This window comes from Lipomyces chichibuensis, assembly GCF_038497645.1.
Source record: "Lipomyces chichibuensis strain CBS 12929 unplaced genomic scaffold V1513scaffold_11, whole genome shotgun sequence".
Classification (NCBI taxonomy): Eukaryota; Fungi; Ascomycota; class Lipomycetes; order Lipomycetales; family Lipomycetaceae; genus Lipomyces; species Lipomyces chichibuensis.
The window spans coordinates 310,530-331,354 of record NW_027117463.1 but is presented as its reverse complement, the minus strand read 5'-3'; the positions used below and the strand labels follow the sequence as shown (position 1 = coordinate 331,354).

At 47.0% G+C, this 20,825-nt stretch overlaps 9 protein-coding genes across 9 annotated transcripts; 6 read left to right on the top strand and 3 right to left on the bottom strand.

Moving 5' to 3' along the window:
* The first annotated feature begins 366 nt into the window (after positions 1 to 366).
* Positions 367 to 1,256, top strand: V1513DRAFT_442988 (ribosome biogenesis protein SLX9-domain-containing protein). Its single transcript, XM_066897744.1, has 2 exons — positions 367 to 437; positions 497 to 1,256. Exons 1-2 carry the CDS (start codon positions 435 to 437, stop codon positions 1,163 to 1,165), a joined length of 672 nt encoding a protein of 223 aa, XP_066754224.1. The 5' UTR covers positions 367 to 434; the 3' UTR covers positions 1,166 to 1,256.
* Positions 1,257 to 1,423: 167 nt separating this feature from the next.
* V1513DRAFT_378006 (NAD-dependent glycerol-3-phosphate dehydrogenase N-terminus-domain-containing protein) lies at positions 1,424 to 2,548 on the bottom strand (the record flags this gene model as incomplete). Its single annotated transcript, XM_066894967.1, has 2 exons — positions 1,424 to 2,450; positions 2,508 to 2,548. 2 exons carry the CDS (start codon positions 2,546 to 2,548, stop codon positions 1,424 to 1,426), a joined length of 1,068 nt encoding a protein of 355 aa, XP_066754223.1.
* A 1,011-nt stretch (positions 2,549 to 3,559) lies between these two features.
* V1513DRAFT_478772 (concanavalin A-like lectin/glucanase domain-containing protein) lies at positions 3,560 to 5,196 on the top strand. The gene is made up of 4 exons (XM_066900283.1): positions 3,560 to 3,742; positions 3,792 to 4,216; positions 4,270 to 4,524; positions 4,571 to 5,196. Exons 1-4 carry the CDS (start codon positions 3,598 to 3,600, stop codon positions 5,015 to 5,017), a joined length of 1,272 nt encoding a protein of 423 aa, XP_066754222.1. The 5' UTR covers positions 3,560 to 3,597; the 3' UTR covers positions 5,018 to 5,196.
* V1513DRAFT_442983 (TFIIE alpha subunit-domain-containing protein) lies at positions 5,075 to 6,572 on the bottom strand. The gene is made up of 5 exons (XM_066897743.1): positions 6,386 to 6,572; positions 6,240 to 6,335; positions 6,044 to 6,185; positions 5,753 to 5,994; positions 5,075 to 5,700 (listed from the first exon to the last, which is right to left on the bottom strand). Exons 1-5 carry the CDS (start codon positions 6,478 to 6,480, stop codon positions 5,187 to 5,189), a joined length of 1,089 nt encoding a protein of 362 aa, XP_066754221.1. The 5' UTR covers positions 6,481 to 6,572; the 3' UTR covers positions 5,075 to 5,186.
* Positions 6,573 to 6,613: 41 nt separating this feature from the next.
* On the top strand, positions 6,614 to 10,202 carry V1513DRAFT_484382 (armadillo-type protein). The gene is made up of 2 exons (XM_066900442.1): positions 6,614 to 6,903; positions 6,961 to 10,202. The coding sequence occupies exons 1-2, from the start codon at positions 6,832 to 6,834 to the stop codon at positions 10,027 to 10,029; spliced, it is 3,141 nt and encodes a 1,046-aa protein (XP_066754220.1). The 5' UTR covers positions 6,614 to 6,831; the 3' UTR covers positions 10,030 to 10,202.
* V1513DRAFT_442979 (peptidase S8/S53 domain-containing protein) lies at positions 10,168 to 11,860 on the bottom strand. Its single transcript, XM_066897742.1, has 2 exons — positions 10,882 to 11,860; positions 10,168 to 10,830 (listed from the first exon to the last, which is right to left on the bottom strand). Exons 1-2 carry the CDS (start codon positions 11,800 to 11,802, stop codon positions 10,282 to 10,284), a joined length of 1,470 nt encoding a protein of 489 aa, XP_066754219.1. The 5' UTR covers positions 11,803 to 11,860; the 3' UTR covers positions 10,168 to 10,281.
* A 1,172-nt stretch (positions 11,861 to 13,032) lies between these two features.
* Positions 13,033 to 13,539, top strand: V1513DRAFT_424724 (uncharacterized protein; the record flags this gene model as incomplete). The annotated part of the gene is made up of 1 exon (XM_066896091.1): positions 13,033 to 13,539. The coding sequence occupies one exon, from the start codon at positions 13,033 to 13,035 to the stop codon at positions 13,537 to 13,539; it is 507 nt and encodes a 168-aa protein (XP_066754218.1).
* Positions 13,540 to 14,077: 538 nt separating this feature from the next.
* V1513DRAFT_442972 (glycoside hydrolase superfamily) lies at positions 14,078 to 17,198 on the top strand. The gene is made up of 2 exons (XM_066897741.1): positions 14,078 to 14,866; positions 14,917 to 17,198. The coding sequence occupies exons 1-2, from the start codon at positions 14,338 to 14,340 to the stop codon at positions 16,950 to 16,952; spliced, it is 2,565 nt and encodes an 854-aa protein (XP_066754217.1). The 5' UTR covers positions 14,078 to 14,337; the 3' UTR covers positions 16,953 to 17,198.
* Positions 17,199 to 17,222: 24 nt separating this feature from the next.
* On the top strand, positions 17,223 to 20,217 carry V1513DRAFT_442969 (uncharacterized protein). The gene is made up of 2 exons (XM_066897740.1): positions 17,223 to 17,550; positions 17,598 to 20,217. The coding sequence occupies exons 1-2, from the start codon at positions 17,533 to 17,535 to the stop codon at positions 20,007 to 20,009; spliced, it is 2,430 nt and encodes an 809-aa protein (XP_066754216.1). The 5' UTR covers positions 17,223 to 17,532; the 3' UTR covers positions 20,010 to 20,217.
* Positions 20,218 to 20,825: the final 608 nt, after the last annotated feature.

The following is a 20,825-nucleotide window of genomic DNA, read 5'->3' as shown; positions in this document are numbered from 1 at the left end:
TCGGTAAGATATTACATGCTAATGAAATTCGTCAGTGGCAGGGCGGTCTTCTTGGCCCGTATTGCGGAAGATATCGCATACGTACTTCATTGGTAGCGTCTGGTACACGCCGCTAATTGACATTTAATATTTTAATAGGGCAAGCATACATTTAAGGATTGCGTTATTTATTATATATGTTTTATACCATTTGTTAGTTACCACAAACAACTCGTAATGTTTATACTGCGCTGTAGACTTTAAAACTGACGTATAGTTGATAACCGTTCTTTGAGATCCGGCATTTTGTTCATTGCCCACCAAAGGTACCTCAACCCTTACCTTTTTTTGTAAAGAGTATGATACTGAATTTTCGACAGTTTCAATCCCACCGGTAACCTGTGCAGATGTCATAGTTCCAGTTTCACTCCTTACTATAAAAATTACAACCAAAGATGGTATACTGCATGGAATTTTTTTTTACCGACAGATGGTAAGCTAATAGTTAATTACGCAGGCGCCTAGACGAAAATCCGCCGCCTCGATTGTAGAGGCCCGTCAAGCGCTGCGAGCGCACACCGACGCGCTCAAACTGGCCGCGGCAAAAGCGACGATCGCGAAATCAGCATCACATGCATCTAAATCACGGTCCCTTGCGACGCGCACTGGTGGTGGCATTTCAAAGCCGAAGAAGAAGTTGAAGGTTGTTGCGAAACGGGAGGGTTTGTTGAATAAGTTGAATGGAAGCACGATTTCGAACAGGAAGAACAGGCATTCGGTGGTTTCTGCTTCTGCAAGTACAGTGGATTTGTCAACGAAGGGCCATGAAAGTCGGGGATTGGATGATGTGAAGATATTGTCAAAGTCTGCTCGACGGCGGAATGCCAGAGCGATGAAGGAAAAACTTGCGGGTAATGGGATGAATGACTTGCTGGACGCGCTGCCAATTGAACCGGCTAGCGAGAAATCTGCAGTACATAACCATATGGATATTGACGAGGTCCCAGACACGCAAAAGCGTCAGGATCCGTTGCTTAACAATAAAAGGGACAGACCGGTGTCACAAAAAACGAATGAGAAGATTGTGAGACAGGAGATAGATCGTTTTGGGAAGGTGATTGCTGTAAAGGACTTTAGGGAGAATCCGTTCGCTGCACTACGAGGTTTCATTCAGCAGAGAATATAGCGACTGTTTGGATATATGCATTGAACAACGAACTTCAGGCGTTCGGTCTATTTGGTTAACATAATACTTTTAAGTCAGTTCAAAAGCATCACATTCTATGCCATGACAAGCCACAACAGAAGCGCACACTGATACCCAAACTGTCAAAACAACCGCGTGCATTCCGAGAGACGTATCCAAATTGTTCACTCAACAAAACGTCGTGCTTTATAAAACGCATAGTCTAAAATGAAAGCGATCCCAAACTTCTGAAGTGACTTAGAACTTCTGCTCGACAGCTTCGAGAATCTGCGGCAGAGCGTAGCTGTCGAGTCCTTTGAAAATAATATCGTGGACTGCGGTGAAAAGAGGGAAGTCTTCCAACTTACCCCGTCGCTCCAAAAACTCGTGCACTTCCTGGGCAGTCGTAACTCCCTGAGCCTTCTGACCCTTGAGCAACTCTTCCTCAAGCTCAAAAATGGGTCGCCTGGTCTTGATCATCGCCGCACCAAGCTTGTTATTGCGCCCACCAGAGCAGGAAGTAATGACATCGGCAACACCACATGATTCTTCGGTGAAAGTACTATTATTGCATTCCGGGAAGAATTCACGGCCAAACTTGGTCATCTCTAACAGTCCTCGTCGAATGATGGCAGCCTTGGCATTGTCGCCCCATGCCATTCCGTCTACAAATCCTGAAGCCAAAGCCACAATGTTTTTTAAGGCACCACAAAGAGAAACACCGGCGACATCATCAACGACGTTTACGTGGAAGTAAGGTCTGTGGAAGAGCGTCCTTACGACGCTGGCGTCAATGGAGTCGCTTAGATCGGGAACCTTGTACGCGATTGTCGTCTCTGAAAATTTCTCTTGCGCAACTTCGGGAGCAAGATTGGCGCCAGACAAGGCACCGCAGTAAATGCCAAGTTCTTGAGAGATGTAGTCTGCGATGATAGTGATGCCGTCGCCGGAAACCTCGACACCTTTGATGCAAGAGACGGCTCTGACTGTGGACGGCACTTTGCCTTTCAGCTGGCTACATATCCGTGGAAGAAACTGATGAGGTACGTTGAAGACTAAGAGGTTGGCATCTTTGACGGCGTCCAACAGGTCAGGCACAGCGACGACGTTGGACGGCAGTTTGATGCCTGGCAAGTACTTGACGTTCTCGTGCTGAGTGTTGATTATTTCGGTGAGCTTCTGGCCAGCAATAATCTCCTCGAAAACCCACATGCGAACGTCGGTCTCGAATATGTCGCTGTGCTCAGCCGCGTTCTCGGCCACTATTTTCGCAATTGCACTGCCCCTACGGAGAACAGTCAGTAAAGCAATTTAATGAATTGAAAAAGGAGGGGGGGCCTACCAGTTGCCAGAACCGATAACGGATACTTTGAGGTTAAGCATTTTCTTGGAGGAGACAACTGACAGAGAAGGAGTCGCGGAGAGCGGCAACACGTAGTACCTGCTGGAGATCGGAGACCAGGTGGTGGCCAGCTGCGGCTTAAACTGATGAAGATGTGGGCGTAATTTGGATAAGCGACGGATTGCCGATGCACCTCGCATGAAATGCCGAGAATGGTAAAATGGGAAATCTATATTTATATAGAATAAAGAACAAAAAAAAAGATATATCCGGCACACAGCGAACCACACTATTCAGTCTTGAACAAAGGGGCAGAGAGAACACGGAACAGCGGATCCCTTTACTTTAATTTTAATCCAGTAGCCGACAACGAAGGAATACGATTAAGTGTTGAGCTGTCGAAGGTTTTGGGCGACCGGGGGTGAGGCGCACAACCGAGGTGCGGCGCGGGGTATGTGCCGCAAATTTCGCACTTTTGTCCTTGCCGGACTCGGCGACTCTTTCCCCGACATTTTGTTGGCGCACGAACATTTTATTCACAAAACTCCTCTGCCAGACGACAATTGAACCCATTACCGCAGATCTAATATAATTGGAATGTGTGGGAAATCAATGAGCGTCATTGTCGTTTTTTAGGCATGTGAAGGTGCCTGAGTCTGCTGGTCGGCTGCTCAGCAGACTATCATTGTCGCGTGGTTTGCTCAATTTTATCTCGTAGCTCGTCAATCTTCGAATTCCGAGGTCGACCGGCGCAGATCGTCCAGCACAACGGAAATGGGAGAATACGCAGCAATAAATACATAGACGGAACGCTACCACCAGCTTACTAGAGTGCCTCTAGAGTGCCTCTAGACTGTCTGCCAGCAGCTATTCAATATCCGACGCTCTGCTTTTAGCAGTGAATAAATAATTATGTAGGTGAACGAAACAACGCCATGTCCGCCGCATTTATCTACTTCACAGGAGTTAGGGCGTAGGGTTCTACAGCTGAGCTACCCGGTCGAGTTTTGATCAATTAGAATCAAACATCCCTTAATTATTCTTCGACTCATAACCAACATTGGATATCTTCATTACCTGCTCCAGATAAATGCGTGGCTCGCCGTTATACTACGGAGTCCTCGGTGTTATTGCACTACTGGGGACCTGCGTGCCCGTTGTAGCGACGGATCAGCCACCTAATCCATCGCTGTCCCTCGGTACACCTATATCACGCGATAAAAATACAATTCCAGGTAATTATCGATTCTGCGATTTGGCTGCAACTGGCACTGACAATAGAAGAATGGGACAAGCTCGGCGCAGTCACAGTCGAGGCTGATCGAGTATTTCTTACAGCTCCCGGAGAGAAAGGACAGAGTGGTGCGATTTGGACACTCAACACTAATTCATACGCGACATGGGTTACGGAATTGACCTTCAGGGCGTCAGGTGGAGAACGACCAGGCGGCGGTCTCGCAATTTGGTATACTGCACAGAAGGAACAGGGTCCCATCTACGGATCAAGAGATTTCTGGGACGGCCTCGGTATTTTCATCGATTCGATGGGCGGTCAAGGCAACGTCCGTGGCCATCTGAACGACGGAACAATTAACTACGCTACTCTGCCCGAGCCACAGACCCAGGCATTTGCCCAGTGTCTACTGCGCTACAGAAATACTGGCTCGATGGTCAGCCTCCGGCTCACTGTTGGACCTCGCCTACTGCAAGTAAGTCGATGTCCGATCTTGACTTCTTAGATTGGTATTGATTTGGCCCACAGGTCGAGGTAGATGGCCGACTGTGCTTCGAAACTAACAAAATCGCCTTACCGCCTAACTACTATCTCGGTGTTTCTGCAGCATCATATGATAACCCAGATAGTTTTGAACTTTTCAGTTTCAAGACTACTGGATCTGGTGTCGCTCAGAGCAACCCGCGTCCCACGCTACCAACCCGATCAGATCAACAGCCAACACGAGAAAAACGTCCAGATCACGATGAAAAAAGTGCCGAGACAATCAAGGAACTTGTGAGTGTATGCTCAAGGTATCACTGAAATTTGCCAGCTAATTTTGGTTCAGTCCGATCGTCTACTAGCTCTGCAAAGGACAGCCGAGTCAAACGTGGAAAAGATTAACTCATTGAGCGACGAGGTCGAGTCTCTGCATAGTCTGAAGCCACTGCTGGAACGCTTGGACCAAAGACTTGGCCGGATTGAGTCGGTCGTCAGTAGAACAGAAGCCCAATTCCATGGGGCGACGGCAAACATGCATGAGAGTACAAAGCAGAACATTGCTGCCGAAATTACGCGTTTAACAGAGAAATTAGACGCGGTCGACCGTGTAATTCGGGAACATACATCCTCACTAATAGGTACCATACCTGTCACCATCCACGACGCTGTTAAGAAGGGTGGACCCAGTATCTGGGCAGCTGCATTTGTCTTCATTGCAATACAGGCCGGTCTTGCGATAGGATATCTCATTTACAAGAAGCGGCGGGCTGATTATCATCCCAAATACCTATGACGTATATTGTTAGGAGGGATTTATGGCGTGTCAATTAGACTCTTTTTTTTGAAAAGTCTTTGTTTGGTTAGATTATTACAAGATCGACAATGAAATTACATATGGTACAAGAAAACAAAATGCTATATACAATTGGATGCAGTATCTCGATTGAATGTTGATGTATAGTTCAAAATGTTTCCATCTCACCAAACTCGTCATCGTCTTCATCCTCCTCCTCCTCTTCATCGTCGTCGTCATCATCTTCTTCTTCGTCTTCGCCGTTTTGTAGACTCTTGTAGTAAGCTGCAATAACGTCTTCAGGCGCGGCGTCGTCCAAGCCAGCATCGGCTCTAGTAGTCTCTACAATTGTCGGCGCAGGCTCTTCCTTAACTGCGCCTTCCCGTTTAATTATTGGTTCGTTTTCGCGAGCATACTGAACCGATGCCTCGTCCTGCTGATCTATAACAGACTTCTCAATACCAATCGTACTTTTTTGGTACCATACAGGTAAAGCATTTTGTTGTGCTTTTTCGAGTTTATCCTGAGTCGCAACACCATTGATTTTATCTCCAGATAAGTCGACTTCGATCGACAGCGTACTACTATTGATGCCTCTTGAGGCGTACGTGAGCTTGTCATGTGTATCCCCTATCTCGATCGACGTGGGAATAGCGACCTTGAGCGATGTGTCGAAGTCATTACTATGACAGACGTTAACGACAAAATCTGTTAACATAGAGTTTAATCACGTACTCAGGTATAAAAGTATCATCGATCTTCTTCAGAGTATCAATAATCCGTCGAATTTGAGACATGAGGCGAGCAAGTCGCTCCTGGCTGATTCGCAGTTCATCGCTATCGTCGTCGTCTTGTAAAATGCTACCGCAATCCTCGCAAACAAAGCCTGACAGATCTGGAGCCTGTAATGGGAGCACATCTATAGCAGAGTACCGTCGTTTGCAAAGCGGGCACACATATCCTTGTCTGTCGACATCCTACTCGAGAATTAGATCGGTTTGACCAAAATAGCAATGACTATCTTACATTTCGCATTTTATCATTGAATGTTTCGCCAAGTTTGTGTATCCTCCACTTGATCGCATCGACAGCTTCACGATACTGTATATAGTAGTACGTCCGCTGCACAGGTCGCTGTTGGCCCTCTTTCGGTTCTGATCTCGTGTGTCTGACAGACCAGTGTGAGACTCTCAATCAATCTCCTTGTACCCACAATTCTTACACTTTCAATAATCGATCATCGCGGAGTTTAGCGCATAGTTTATGCAACTCCTTTTTCTGGATTCCAACCATCTGCGGCAAATCGTCGTCAGATACTCTGACCGCACGTCAGCCATCCCGTTCACATAGACGGTACAACTTACTCACACATTATGCCGTAATAGAGCATCAAGAATTATAATATGCCGGGTCTCGTAGAATGACCGTGCCACGAACTGGATCAGCACCTTGACATGCTCCATCGTTAAGTCAATAACTGGCAAACGGCTTCTTACGCCTGGCTTCAGTTTATTAAATTCAGCAAAGTTGGCGGTCAGACTGTTCTATGTTAGCAGTTTGATTTAAATAATGAAATGATGGGAAGAGATCCTAAAGCACATAGGGTTAGGGTATTATAGCCCCCCCTATGTCTTCGAGTCTGCTCGGGCTCGGTGATCAAACACGTACCCCGCAATTCTGAGATTTTCCATTGATCCTGCGAACCACCGCCCGATACAGTTAGTGTGGGCGGTGCAGATATCAAATATCTGTCAGCTCCTATCGTTTACTAGACTCGAGACGGATGCATAGACCCCAATAAGACGAGTATCGAGATGGCCTCCAGTGACGGAGAGGCACATGACGGGATTGATCCTGAGAAGGCGCGAAGCGATGTATTCCAACGGGTACGCATACGACCGATTCAAACAAGGTGCACTTATTAATTCTATGCTATTATGTAGCTCAAGACAATTTGCGTACCGCTGTCGCAGTTGGCACTGACTTTAACACGAGACGCGAATGCGGAGAACAGATTCAAGATCGTCAACGGTCTCGAGGATTTGGCACATACACTCAATACCATTCCGCCTGAGGTATACAGTGCACAATTGGGAGACTACGTTTTTTTTCCTTTGTCACATTTGCTGCGGCTTGGCGAGAAGTTAGACGATCGGACGACGGAACTTGTGCTACAGAATCTCGAACTGCTTATACGCAATACGTGGGGCAAGAACCTCAATCCTGAACTCGGTAAACAGATGTGCATTCTCATCACCTTCTTCATTGATGACGGAACAGCGTCGGACCCCACCCGAAGCACGAAATCGGTCTCGGATGAAACGAAAAGAGCTGGCTCGCGGGCGTTGTTGCAACTCTTCAAAGCCGCGTCAGTGTCGAAAGGTCTTCGAGACGTGTTTAAAGATGGCGATATTATCCCCACTTTGGCACATACTATTGCCGTCGTGGTAAAAATACTGATGGACAGTGATGATGTGGATTGCGAGTTGGCGGCTGCAGATTGCTTGCGCATCTTGTTGATTTCGGTCATTGGGAATGGGGATATTATTGCAACCTTTTTGCCTGGCGTATCGTCGACGCTATGTCGAATTATTACTCCTTCGATTAAGAGGGCACATTTCAAGGTTCTCGCCAAGTGCGTGGAATTACTAGCATTGCTCCTTGCGCATACGGTCCCGGATGCTGACCTAGATTATATCCGGGACACCGATGGCAGTGAATCTATTTCAGATTCTTCAGCTGCGATGGCAGAATCGAGTTCGGTTGCAATGTCACGACATATCAGCGGCGAGGAGGAAAGTAATAGTAGCGGCAACAACGAACGGGTCCGCGTGAAGAGCTTGAGATCCAAAGCCTGGATAGAAGCCACGAGACATCAAGTGAAGCTAGCTCTGGATCCAGTTACACGACTGCGCACACACCAGCGTCCAGAGGTGCGCATGGAGGTCAGAAATTTCTGTGCGCGACTGTTACAAACTTGCTTCAAAGCGCTGGAGAACTGCCGCAGTGTATTTCTAATTACGCTTATATTTCTTTCCAGTGACTCCGACTACGATGTGAGCTTTGAGTCGTTTGACTTTATTCGCAATTTTGGTAGGGACAACGAAGAGGTCATTGATCTGGTGAAGGAGGGCGTTTACAGTTGGATGAATGGACTGCAACGTACACTTTCAATGCAAGATGAGCCCAGAAAGACAGCCTTACTACTGGAGCTCAAGGTTGGAATCGATCTACTAATTGATTGGGATCTTGATATGGCGTTCCTGCAGGAGTCTTTTGTATCCAACTTCCTGAGCGCGGTACCGCTGACTGCCTCCGACACCCCGAAAATTGTCGCCTCAGACGTTATTACCTCCTCGGACATTGTGGCACTTCAACATGGGGCCTTGATAGAGATATCCAGACTCGAAGACGGTCGAATGGCATTTCCATCTCTCGACATTCAACGCATAATAGGGTCCAACGCAACTGAGTATTTAGAGCAGATTCTTGAGAATGTCGGCATATCGACAAATGGCCGCAAAATTCTTAGTGATTGCATTCGAATTGCGTCGGACTCTGAGAACAGCTTACAGGACCAGCAGGTCGCTTATTGGATGTATGTTCATATGGTCAATGGCGTGCGGAAATCACTTGAGATATTTGAAGATGATTCCACTCGGCAGTTGCTGTCACAGTCAGCCGAAAATTTGAACGACACTTCATTGTCGCTGATTCAGGCTTATATGGACAATGACGATATATCGCCAGCAGACACGTCCGTGGTCCTGGTATCGTTGGAAGCTTTGTCATTGTCAGCCGAGATCATGGCGGTAGACTTCAAGCTTTCACTGATGGATATTTTGTATCCGGTGTTAAACCTGATTGCATCCAGGTCGGCACAAATTCGGCAGCATGCATACATAGCTTTGAACAATATCGCCATGGCCACCCACTACCGCTCAATGAGCGAATTACTTGTCGATAATGTCGATTATGTCTTGGACAGTATTTCTCTCAGAATACACACGCTGGATATATCGCCACGAACGCCAAAAATTCTTTCCGTCTTGATCAAACTTGCCGGTTCGTCATCAATTCCGTATTTAGATGATATTATTGCATCTATTTTTCAACTGCTGGACAATTACCATGGTTATTTTCGATTGGTGGAAGGATTTTTCGAGGTACTGAAGGCAGTGGTTGAGGAAACGTCAATTTCGTATTTGACAGCTACATTGTCGATAGAAAATAAGTCGCGCAGCAAACGGCCAGGAATATGGGATCTGGAAACTCTATTGGCAGACATTCAAAGAAAGCCTGAGTTTGTTCTTGGCGAAAAAGAGAAGCGGTTGCTAGAGGAGAAGGACGAGGACGGCTCCGGTCTTAAATCAAATGAAAAGGAAGCTTCTGAAAAAGATGAACTTGACAGAGAACTTGCAGAGGGAGACGCGCATCCGCCAGAGACCCCTGAACCTTGGACTTCGCCGGTCCCGAAGCCATGGTACATAATTGTCAAGCGCATTGCCAATCTCACGAAATATTATCTGTCGCACGAATCGTCGTCGTTGCGCTATCAACTCCTCGATCTTCTTCACACCGGCATGCCAATTCTGGCAACAAGCGAAAAAGAGCTGCTTCCACTTATCAATGACACGTGGCCGCCCATTGTTCACAGACTTTCAGATCCCGAGTTTCATATCATTGTAGCAGCACTGGGTGTCATATCAGACTATTCCAAGTACTCTGGTGACTTTATGTCAAGTCGTATTGAGCAAGTGTGGCCGACCATACGGTCGCTTCTTCCGCGCGAGCTTCCGCGAGAACGCGAGGGGAGATTTTCAAGGCCAGCACAATTATATAACGCGGCAACTGCCTGCATTTGTACGATCGTGAGGCATACGCGCCTAAAGGAAGAGACATTCAACTCGATTCTGGAATCTGTGGCGCCGTTCCTACGGTATAACAATGATTTGCGTCAAGCGATGTCAGAGATATCGAGTGATGCCGTGTGGCTGTATTTCAATGTCTAGACCAATTGTTGTATATTTTCTTGCGTCATTAGTTATATTTTGCAATGTCACATTTTGCACGGCTTGTTCGGATTATGATTGGTTCACAAATTCAGTATTTAGCATCAGGCTGAGGTGTACATATAGTGGAAAGATGAAGAAAGTGTAAATTATTATGTATTTTACCAAACACACATAAGACCTAGGAGTAAGCCAGAAAAACAGTGAGGGCAGAACAAGCAGAAAACCAACATCTGACAACTCATGAAGTTCCTATTCCTCTTCTTGAACGTCTTCATCAGAAGTTGATTGATATCCATTGAATGCAATCAAATTTGGTGTACCAGCAGGAGATTCGGGAATTCCATCAAGCAAATTCCTGGTCGCTAAATCTCTGATCTGCTCTTGAATGTCGGCAACCGATGCGCCTGGATCCTTGGCGACAAGGTATGCGGTCAAACCTGATACAAGAGGGGCTGACATTGACGTTCCAGACAACGTCCTTGAAGATCCACGGTGGTTAATCCATGACGACCGAATATTCGCACCGGGTCTAAGAAAGTTAGTAGATGTAGCAGAAGGTTTGAAAACATTGGAGGCAATATCGCACGCAAAGACATCAACGCAAGGACCGACATTCGAAAATGCTGCAACACCGTCTTGCTCATCACTAGCTGCTACAGTCATTACAGAGGGATCACTGGCCGGTGATATGTTGCACGCATTCCCCCCTCGATTATTGCCCGCAGCGGTCACAACATGGATACCTTGACTGATTGTATTCCTTACCGCCTTATTAAGCGACTGACTAAAAGATCCTCCCTGGGGTAGTGTTAGGGGGGCATATTTGTACAATGCGTTGATATCTCTCACCAAGCTCATATTAATCACACTCGGGCCGCCATTATCAGCATGTTTGTCTGCGACGTACTGGAGTCCAGATATGATAGTGGACGCGCTCCCACTGCCTAGGTCATTTAGCACCTTGACCCCGACTACGTTAGCGCTTTTGGCCACGCCGAAAGTATTACCGACCGCGGTACCCGCGACATGAGTACCGTGGCCAGCACGATCCTTTGGTGACGAAAGCAGAACTAAGTTGACGAAAGTGGCGCGGTCTGGCTGAAACTCTTCGTGGTCCACCATAATACCTGTATCGAGGACATAAACAGTGACGCCTAATCCTGGATTCTCATCGTACATGAAAACATTGTCATTTTTACCAGTCACCCTTTTTCTATGCGATAGTCGTGCAAGGTTATAGCCCGCGTCGTACTGAACATCGCTCATATGCATGACAATGTCAGATTCAACAAAGTCAACCTCGGGCCGCATCGCAATCATGAACGCAAATGGCCTAACGAAACGACCAGCATACGCATGGAGAACTTTATCAAACCGACGAAAGATGCGTTGACGAAACTTATGTCCAGTAACGGAAATTTCGCGGTTCATCCAAGTGTAATGTGTGGCAATTTGTTCTGCGGTTGCGTTTTCTTTGAACACAACGATGTATCGATCGCGAAGGGAGCGAGCGCGAATGAAAAATTTGGGATACTCTTCGCCATCTAGAACTATTGAGTTAAAGCTAAATTCGTCATCGTCAGCATCAGCACTGTTGACAGCAAGCGTTGGAGGAGGAGGAGCAATATCCTGGATGGAGGATTCTGAGTAATCGTAGTTGTCCTCAGGTGCGGTATCATTCGTTGAATTGCTTGCAGTTGCAAGCTGGAGGAATAGCGCTAGCTCGACGGGTATTGTGATCAGACAAATAAACTTGGAAAATAGAACCATTTTCGAAATTGAAAATTGAAGCTAACATAAATCACAGTTTATGATAATGCCACCCACAATGGCTTGGTAACAATGGTAATGCACGTGGTCTGGTCTGCTTCACAATAAACCCTAACGATAGTCGGCCCACGGCAAGGGAATTTGGCAATCTACATTGATGAAGATGCCAACCGCATGCATTAACCGCACATAACTTGTTAGATCCTTAACATAATCCCAGTAGATGTAGTGTTTTGGAGTTACGAATTCGGCAAAGCCATGGCCACTTGGTCTCACTTCCGACTCCGGCGACGCCTTCTAAACAAGGCAAGGGAGTACCCCTGGTTCCGTGTTGTGCTGGTCAGCGAGGCCCACACAAGCAAGACCTGCGGATACGTTGGCGGTAGCAAAGTGTTTAGATGCCCTCAATGTGACCGAGACATCAACGGGGCGAGGAACATTCTGGTGAGGTACTACACCAAACTTGCAAGTGGGGAGTCTGTGACGGACTGAGATCCTCTTGAAGGCACATCCTGTTCCCATGAGCCCTAAACCATCGCCTCAGATCCTGCTGCTCGTTATTATGAGTCTGTACTGTATGTCCCTAGTCTCTGCATCCCGCGGCTGGTAGTTTGCGTGCCTTCCACCCAAATGCCTTCGCCAGTCTCCTAGGCTCCGATAGATTGGACGCGGTTCCCAGTGCCTTTTTGAGTATTGTGTTCTTGGTCCTACTTGGTAAGATGTCTGTAGGCTAACGGTGCATATGCAGAGATATTAAGTGTTAACAAAGAATTAGGAGTTCAAGTTCGGATAGATACCGGCTGGCACTGCCGATTCCCGTCGAGCTGGACAACGCAGCATCAGGCTCGATATTGAACAAGCGTGGGACATGAATGCCAGCGCGAGGTGGGGCGAAGAATTCAGTGAAGAGCATCTACATTCCAATGAGGTCGGAACAACCAGACGCTGTGAATCGCCATTTTTGGCTTCATAGACTGAACACCGGCTGAGCCAGGTGCGCTTGCTGACCGCTGACGAGGACGTGATGGTTCAGGACCTAGAACCTGGAATATCACTAGAAAAAAGAGTTTGGGTTTGGGTTGGGCCATGATGGCTCGATCAGGAAATTCATGTTCCGATACGACGATAACGATTATGCAGATGCCGTTGAGTCACTGATGGACGAGAGGGTTGATCTGGGAGATGTGGCAGTACCTCATCTGAAATCTGTCACATCTACCCTTCGCAGCTATGTCCGTCACCAAAGAAGGGCCACCGGGAAGGAGACTGACGGTGCGTCGTATTCAGGGGGTTTGGGTTAGGGCTGGATTATCGGTTAGTCAAGCTGTGCTCCTCAACGGCATCAAGGAGCTTCAGGGAAAGCTAAGGCAGACGGCCGCTGGAACCATCAAGATCATGACTCCGTACATGAATCTTGCTCCGTTGCTGGACCTGGCCTGCGCGCGGCGTGGCGATGACGGCGAAGAGCGGTTCTGGAAGCGCCGCAAGTTGTCGAAGACCTTTAGTGCCTTGCAGCAGGAGAGACTCGCGCTGGTAGAGTACTGTCTGCACGTGTTCAATTCGGTTGGGGTACTAGCGGTGGATACAGACGGCCCCTTGTTGCCTGACCAGGTCGCCCTGCCAGCGGATTTGACTCGTGAAAAGTTCTTCCAAGACTTCTTGTTTCCTTTCCGCAGCCAGTTTGCTTCAGTGCGCGACAAGTCACAGATGCATGGCTGGCAACGAAGGTCGCTGTAAAGGCAGAGCTTAGCAATTGGGTCACTCGGTTCGGTTTTCGACTCAAACCATTCGGGAGTGACCTGGTTTCTTCGTTCCCGCGCAAGGAAACGTTGCTCGCTTTGGCCTCGATAAGTGCGTCACCGACGCCGACCGATTTGGGCATTGGCGACTGCTGTTCGACGCCACGACATGGTCCGACCTCGACAGAGAGTTCGTTCGCCTAAGCACGCCGAGGGAAGATGAGGTCGAGTGAGGGAGGATAAAAGTTTATTGGGTTGGAGTGAAGGAGAGAGGGGAGGAGGAGTTTTCAGGGGTTTTCACATGCTTTATGTTATATGGGCGTGGTGTTGAAATGAGGGTCTAGTAGAGCCAAGCATCGAAAGAGTGACGTGTGCGTTACTGACATTATAATGTTTAATTTTGAATGAGCGTAATGTGTAATATAATATTAATGCTTCTATGTATAAGTATAATATAAAATTGGTTCTAAAAATTACTACTTAAATTATTTTTCGGCAGATCATTAATATACAAGAGCGGGTAGAGCCGTGCTGGCATAATCATTATTTGCAGATTCGCTCAGTCCTTTGTCTGTCTGTGTCTGGTGTCAGACTGTCACCAAAATCCGCCCCTAGTTGATCACGATGCCCTATTCCTTAGTTGAACATGCTGCATATGATCAGCATTGAATGTAAGCCAACAGTCATCCGACGCTGCAACTGTGCACCTTAGTCACGACTCTCCGAACTCGTTGGCATCTGCACCTAATCCAATGTCCTACGGCCACTCTATCAGAGATCATGCATTCCGTTCGTTATGTTTACTGCAACCTCGACAGCACTTAGCAATTGGTCCTGGAAATGCGCCAAATCTTCCTCTCACAAAGAGCTGGTTACGGACAAATGGACAGCATGCTCCCATTCTCGTGCAACGACACAGATTCACCCGGATCTTGTCGACGCTGGAGTGATTCTTGAACCCTTTCTTGATTTCAACGAGCAGACAATTCAATGGGTTGGAGAGGCTGATTGGGAGTATCAGACGACGTTTAAGTTCGCTTCGGGCAGCAAATTCGCTGATCTGGTCTTTGAAGGATTGGATACATTTGCAACAGTTTATCTCAACGATGTGAAGGTCCTTGAGACGGAGAATATGTTCCATTCACATCGCGTGCCGGTCAAGGATTTGTTGAAGGAAGGTGACAATTACTTACGAATATATTTTCACTCTGCACTTCTCAGAGCGCGAAAATTAGAAAGGGCGAATAAGCCAATGCCATTGTGGAATGGAGAGTCATGTCGTTTGTATATTCGCAAGGCGCAGTATCACTTTGGCTGGGACTGGGGTGCGCATTTTATCAGAGTAACTAGCGTGACACTTCTAATATCTTTCTAGGCCCAGTTCTGGTTACGTGTGGGCCTTATAAAGAAGTGAAGTTGGAGACTTATAACGCCACTGTTACTGATCTCTCGGTACTAGTTGATATTCCAGAAGCACTCGACGTCGCCTACACCACCGTCATCATGTCAACTTCCGGCAAATATCATCACGCATTTGTCGATGTAATGTCACCAGACGGATCGATAGTAAAATCGGAATTTGTCGGTTACTCTACTCCAACCCAGAAAGTCACAATTACGCTCGAAAATCCGCAATTATGGTATCCTCACAAGTACGGATCTCAGCCACTTTACAAGTTCACGGTAAAGCTGTGTACTGCCTCGAATGGTGAACTCAACAAGCTCTCTAACTCGATTGGATTGCGCCGTGCTCGAGTAGTACAGAGCCCATTGGTTGACCAACCAGGAACTAGTTTCTATTTCGAAGTTAATAACATTGCAATATTTGCGGCTGGATCAAATTGGATTCCCTCACACAGTTTCCATACCATTTTAACTAAGCAAGACTATAATAACTGGATTAAGCTTGCTGTTGACGGCAATCAAGATATGCTACGTGTATGGGGTGGAGGAATTTATGAGCTAGATATATTTTATCAGCTATGCGATGAGTTCGGCATACTAGTTTGGCAGGACTTTATGTTTGCATGTGGTCTTTATCCGTACACACCCGAGCTTGCAAAAAGTGTCACAATCGAAGCTGAGCAACAAGTTAGGCGACTCCGGAACTATTGCTCAATCGTAATTTACGCTGGAAACAATGAGGACTATCAGGTGGCGGAGTCTCTAAATTTAAAGTGGGACCCGAACCAGAAGGAAGGATTAGCCGAGTCTGACTTTCCTGCTCGCGAGTACTACGAAAAGATTCTTCCTTCGGCCGTCAAGGAGTTTAGTGCAAATACCTATTATCACTTGGGATCGCCTTATTCTTGTGAGACGACGCGTGACCCGACTGTCGGTGACATCCACCAATGGAATGTTTGGCATGGTACGCAGGAGAAATACCAGAACTGGAGTCATCTGGCTGGACGCTTTATCTCGGAATTTGGTATGCAAGCCTTCCCAAAAATCGAAACCATCAAATCTTGTGTGACTGATATATCTCAACTTTATCCACAGTCTGAAGTCCTTGGTCAACACGACAAAGCGGATGGCTTTGAGCGGCGATTGGCTCTGTATGTCATGGAGAATATTAAAATTGACTCAATTGATCTCGAGAGCTGGACCTATGCGACTCAGTTCATGCAAGCTGAATGTCTCGCGTACGCATACCGATGCTGGCGAAGAGAATGGAAAGGAAAAGGAAAGGAATACATTGCTGGTGCACTGGTTTGGCAGTTGAATGACTGCTGGCCTACCATATCATGGTCAATTTGCGACTTCTATAGACGGCCAAAGTTGGCTTATTATGCGATCAAGAGGGAATCAGCAAAGTTGACTCTAGGAATCTATCGCAACCACATGGCGGAGGAGGGAATGCATATTACGGGTCTGGGAACGAAAAGTGAGCATGCGCATTTATACGGCAAGAAAGATTTTGCAGTTGACGTGTGGGGCGTTAATTCGTCGTTATCCCTTGTTAAAGGAGTGTTGATTGTAAACTTTATCGAGGTTTTCTCCGGCAGGAATGTTTTTGAGTCAAGGCAAAACGTTGATTTACTGCCCAATCAGTCTACGCAATTTCTTACTGGTATATCGGTTCCCACAGATTGTCATACAGCAGTTTATGTACGTCTACTAGACACGTCAGGGTCGGTTATCGCACGAGCGGCGGATTGGCCCCAGCCATTGAAGTATTTGACGTTCAATCCCGGCACCAAGGTTACCGCGGAGGTCAGGCACGATGGTGTTGTCACTGTGAGCACGAATTATCCTGTCAAATGTGTAGTTCTAGATTCGCCTGGTGCAAGTTTCGACGACAATGGGTTTGATATTTTTGAAAGCGACGACATTGTTGTAAAGGCACCTAGTGTTGCTAAGGGAAGTGTTGTCGCCATCGAGTACTATGAAAGAAAGCAATGTATCGGTTGACCTCATAATATCATGCTGCCATGTATAAATATTTTGGATTATTGGGTTGACGAGAGCTATACAATTGATGGTACATCACACTAACTGCATGCTGATTACAACGTCTGACGAAACCGAAAGGTTTGGAGTGATTGCTATCCAGGTTTCGCAATGCGGTTCGATAATGAACTGATATAATGGTGATCGGAGAGCGGTAATCTTGGTCTCTAAGTTGGGGCATAGAAGGTGACGTAGTCACTCGCTGACGTTTACTTTGCATGCAGAGTGCAAGTTCAGTGCCGCGTAAGATAACCTGCAGCCAACAGCTGAACGAACTGAGCGGCTTGCCCAAAACCACAATTTTATGACGTAATTTTGCGCAGATCAAGAGTGTATAATTGGTTACCCCCGCTCAGGAACAATAGTTAAACAGTTACCAAATACGCGTTGGTCTTTGGAGGCCGACTGACACTCGCTTCAACAGTTTGCATATGTGCCGTGTCATATTTCGTTCGAAGCAATATAATTTCGTTTGACGCAATCACCAGCAGCTGAGTCTCCAAACTCGCCCCTGACCACGGCGGACGTTCACGGCAGAGTTATGGCTCAGTCGAATCCTGTACGTATTGGCATTTAATCTGAAAGACCATGACTAACCGCATTCAGGGCAATTTCGACCAGGAGCACGGAGTCTACGCTGGATCGGGCCTTTACCCCACAGGCGCGCCAATACACTCAGACTGCCACGCTCCGCAGTCCTTTTCCGTCACGGCTCCGCAGGAGTCGCATGCGCCGACATATTCGAACGATAATCGCGAGCCGTCGCGATATTACGATCATGCACAGCAATACAGCCAGAACGAGTATCCAATTGATAAGATGCACTCTAGCGCCTCGTATGATCCGTACAATAACGACAGCGGTCCACCAATCCAATCCCAACCCATAATTCCATCATCGCAGCCAGCTTCAACTGCGTCGTTGAAGTCCGGATCACAGCTCCCGCAACCACCAAATCATGATGCGCCGTTGTCGCCGAGCCAAAGTTTTGGCTCGGGACTGGGTAATAGGACAGAAGACTTCTCGCAACCAGGAAAGTTTGGAGTTGTCGATATTGACACCGTCTATCGTACAGTGCCTTCCAACGGAATGTTTTTCGGTCCATACCTGCGGTACGGAAATCTTGACCTGGACACTGGAACCTGGTATGGGTCCGTGATGATAGTTATTGGATCGAAGGTCGCCCCGTACTTTCAAATTCATCCGACAAACGACATTGGCCAAATCAGGGCAATCGAGGCACGTCAGATATATCAGTTCGAGAACTTCCGGTTTTTCAGATATAACATTGCCCTTAAGCAATTACCAGGAAACACGGGTCAATTCTGGACGTACGCCATCACGCATCAAGGAAACACTTTGACGTATAAGTTTATTGTCGCTGGTATGCAAGAAAATGAGTGGAAATTCATGGCATTCTCGTGCGCGGATTTCTCATTGTCGGTCAAAGAAGATGAACGAGCAGAACTTGGTGGTATCGGCTATCTGTGGGAAGATGTTCTCACTAAGCACCATCAGATCGGTGGATTGCATGCAATGCTCGGCGGTGGTGATCAAATTTATGCGGACAGAATGTGGAAGGAAATATCGTCGCTTCAGGATTGGCTTCGAACGAAAGGCAAAATGAATCGCAAAAACTACGAATGGACCCCTCGTCTCGAACATGATATCAACCTCGCATATTTTTTCTACTATTCTAATCATTTTGATCGTGTTGGTATTCGCGACTGCTTGTCTCAGATTCCAAACGTGTTTCAAATTGATGACCACGATATCTTTGACGGTTATGGATCATATCCGGAGTATATGCAAGAATCGCAAGTCTTCAAGAACATTGGTCGCATTGCCTTTCATTTCTACCTGCTCTTCCAGCATCAGACGACAGATGAGGTTTTGCGAATCAGTCCTGATCCGTTTGATTTGTTCACAGTTACTGGTAACGGATGGCATTTCTTGAAGTACATGGGTCCTACCTGCGCTGTTCTTGGTCCCGACACGCGTGCGGAACGCCATAGGAATAGCATCATTGGAGAGCTAACTCATCGAGAGTTGTTCCATCGTCTCCAGAATATGCCGCCCTCTGTTCGTCATGTTGTTCTCATGCTCGCAGTTCCAATTGTCTATCCACGACTAACAGCTGTTGAGCACATTCTCACCGGTGTTAAGCATACAAAGCGTGCAATCAACGGCGCCTGGAACGTTATCGGGAAAGCCACCAGCAAAGTTGCATCTGTTATCGGCGCAGAGAAACATGCCAAAACGGGGTTTGAGAGTGTTAAGAAGGCATTTGGAAAGAGTGGTGTCATGGGATCTCTCGTCTCTGGATTTGGTGAGATAGACTTGCTCGATGACCTTGCTGACCATTGGACACATGCGCGCCACGAAACGGAGCGAATTTATTTTGTCCGAAATTTGCAAGAAATCGCACGGGAGAATCGTGTCCGCATCACGTTTGTCTCTGGTGACGTTCATTGCTGTGGCATGGGTCGCTTCTTCAATCCTACATATCCCGACAATTACCAGCTCATGTACCAGATCATTAGCTCCGCTATTTCCAATGTTCCACCTCCTGGAGCTGTCATTCGATTGTTGCACAATCGCGATAAGATCTACCTGCCTGAGATTGGCGGCAAGGAAGAGAAGACTGACACGCGAGAAGAAATGATCGAGTTTTTTGAGCGGGACGTCGATGGCGACAAGCTTGATCTGCGAAAATTGTTGCCGCGCCGAAACTACGCTATTGCCGCGCTGGAGCCAGACGGAACAATGGCTTGGGATCTTTATGTTCAGAAAGGAGGTCGTTATGGAGTTTCTGAGCGCACACAAAAGTATGGTCCATTGATTGTACCGCCGATCGCGCTGCCGGGTTCGGCGCCAAATGTCGAAGGATATGGCGTTCCTGACGGGTCTGGCTACGATGAACAATATAGGAGACAACAAATGATGATGGCACCGGGTGGTGTTTACGGACCAGGTGGTCTTGCCGAGGGAATGAATTACATGAATTTGAAACATTAGATATTAGGATCCATGTACTGTTTGTTTGAATGCTAGATAATGTATCGATTTACGAGTACATCTGGCTGCTCCTAGTGTCTGAGCTTTCTATGCAGTATAACGTGAGAACGAAGGCTGGTTCAAGCCTGCGTGTAATGCATGAGGATAAACAAGGCATTTGTTATTGATTTTCCCTAGCCTTTTAGAAATATCATTAATTTACATTTTACAAGAGCGGGTTAGAGCCATGCTGGCAATAATCATTATTTGCTGATTCGCACTGTCCTTTGTCTGTCTGTGTCTGGTGTCAGACTGGCTACTTGCGGGTAGAATTATCGACAAGAGTAAAGTTTTCGGATCCGGCTGGGAAGTGTTGGTTTGCTTTTCCAGATTAACTCTATCGCTGAGCCAACTTATGCTCCGAGATAGCCGACCATATCTCATGTTATCGGGTATCCGCGTTCGGGACGGAATTCGTTCGTGGGCAAGTGCTCATTGACTCATAGTGGACGCTTTCGCAAATCACGACGGTGCAACTTTTTCAGTAATAAGCTGAGGCTGGCAAGGTATCAAGGGCAAACTGGGAAATGTCGTTGTCGGCAAGCTTCGGAATCATACAAAATATACTACCCCGAAACGGAAGTTTCTCGCCGCCGGAAGCGAAGCTACGGATGCGTCGAGGATCGAACAAGCTGTATACTAATTTCTGCCGCTAGTGCCAAGGATATATCAGCCAATTGTGCTGTTTCAATTTGCTACGCTCTGGCTGTCAAGAATCTTACTTTGCATCTTCGGCTAGCTCTATTCAAAAGGACTCTACTCGACCTAGGATGACAG

Excerpts from the sequence above, each read along its gene's own strand:
- V1513DRAFT_478772 (XM_066900283.1), top strand. The coding sequence starts at position 3,598 with ATGCGTGGCTCGCCGTTATACTACGGAGTCCTCGGTGTTATTGCACTA. Across the intron at positions 3,743-3,791 it reads CGATAAAAATACAATTCCAG|AATGGGACAAGCTCGGCGCA; the intron begins GTAATTATCGAT and ends TGACAATAGAAG. Across the intron at positions 4,525-4,570 it reads CAATCAAGGAACTTGTGAGT|TCCGATCGTCTACTAGCTCT; the intron begins GTATGCTCAAGG and ends ATTTTGGTTCAG.
- V1513DRAFT_442983 (XM_066897743.1), bottom strand. The coding sequence starts at position 6,480 with ATGGAGCATGTCAAGGTGCTGATCCAGTTCGTGGCACGGTCATTCTAC. Across the intron at positions 6,186-6,239 it reads GATGATCGATTATTGAAAGT|ACACACGAGATCAGAACCGA; the intron begins GTAAGAATTGTG and ends CTGGTCTGTCAG. Across the intron at positions 5,701-5,752 it reads GATGATACTTTTATACCTGA|TAATGACTTCGACACATCGC; the intron begins GTACGTGATTAA and ends CGTCTGTCATAG.
- V1513DRAFT_484382 (XM_066900442.1), top strand. The coding sequence starts at position 6,832 with ATGGCCTCCAGTGACGGAGAGGCACATGACGGGATTGATCCTGAGAAG. Across the intron at positions 6,904-6,960 it reads GAAGCGATGTATTCCAACGG|CTCAAGACAATTTGCGTACC; the intron begins GTACGCATACGA and ends GCTATTATGTAG.
- V1513DRAFT_442979 (XM_066897742.1), bottom strand. The coding sequence starts at position 11,802 with ATGGTTCTATTTTCCAAGTTTATTTGTCTGATCACAATACCCGTCGAG. Across the intron at positions 10,831-10,881 it reads GTGTGATTAATATGAGCTTG|GGAGGATCTTTTAGTCAGTC; the intron begins GTGAGAGATATC and ends ACACTACCCCAG.
- V1513DRAFT_442972 (XM_066897741.1), top strand. The coding sequence starts at position 14,338 with ATGTTTACTGCAACCTCGACAGCACTTAGCAATTGGTCCTGGAAATGC. Across the intron at positions 14,867-14,916 it reads TCACTTTGGCTGGGACTGGG|GCCCAGTTCTGGTTACGTGT; the intron begins GTGCGCATTTTA and ends ATATCTTTCTAG.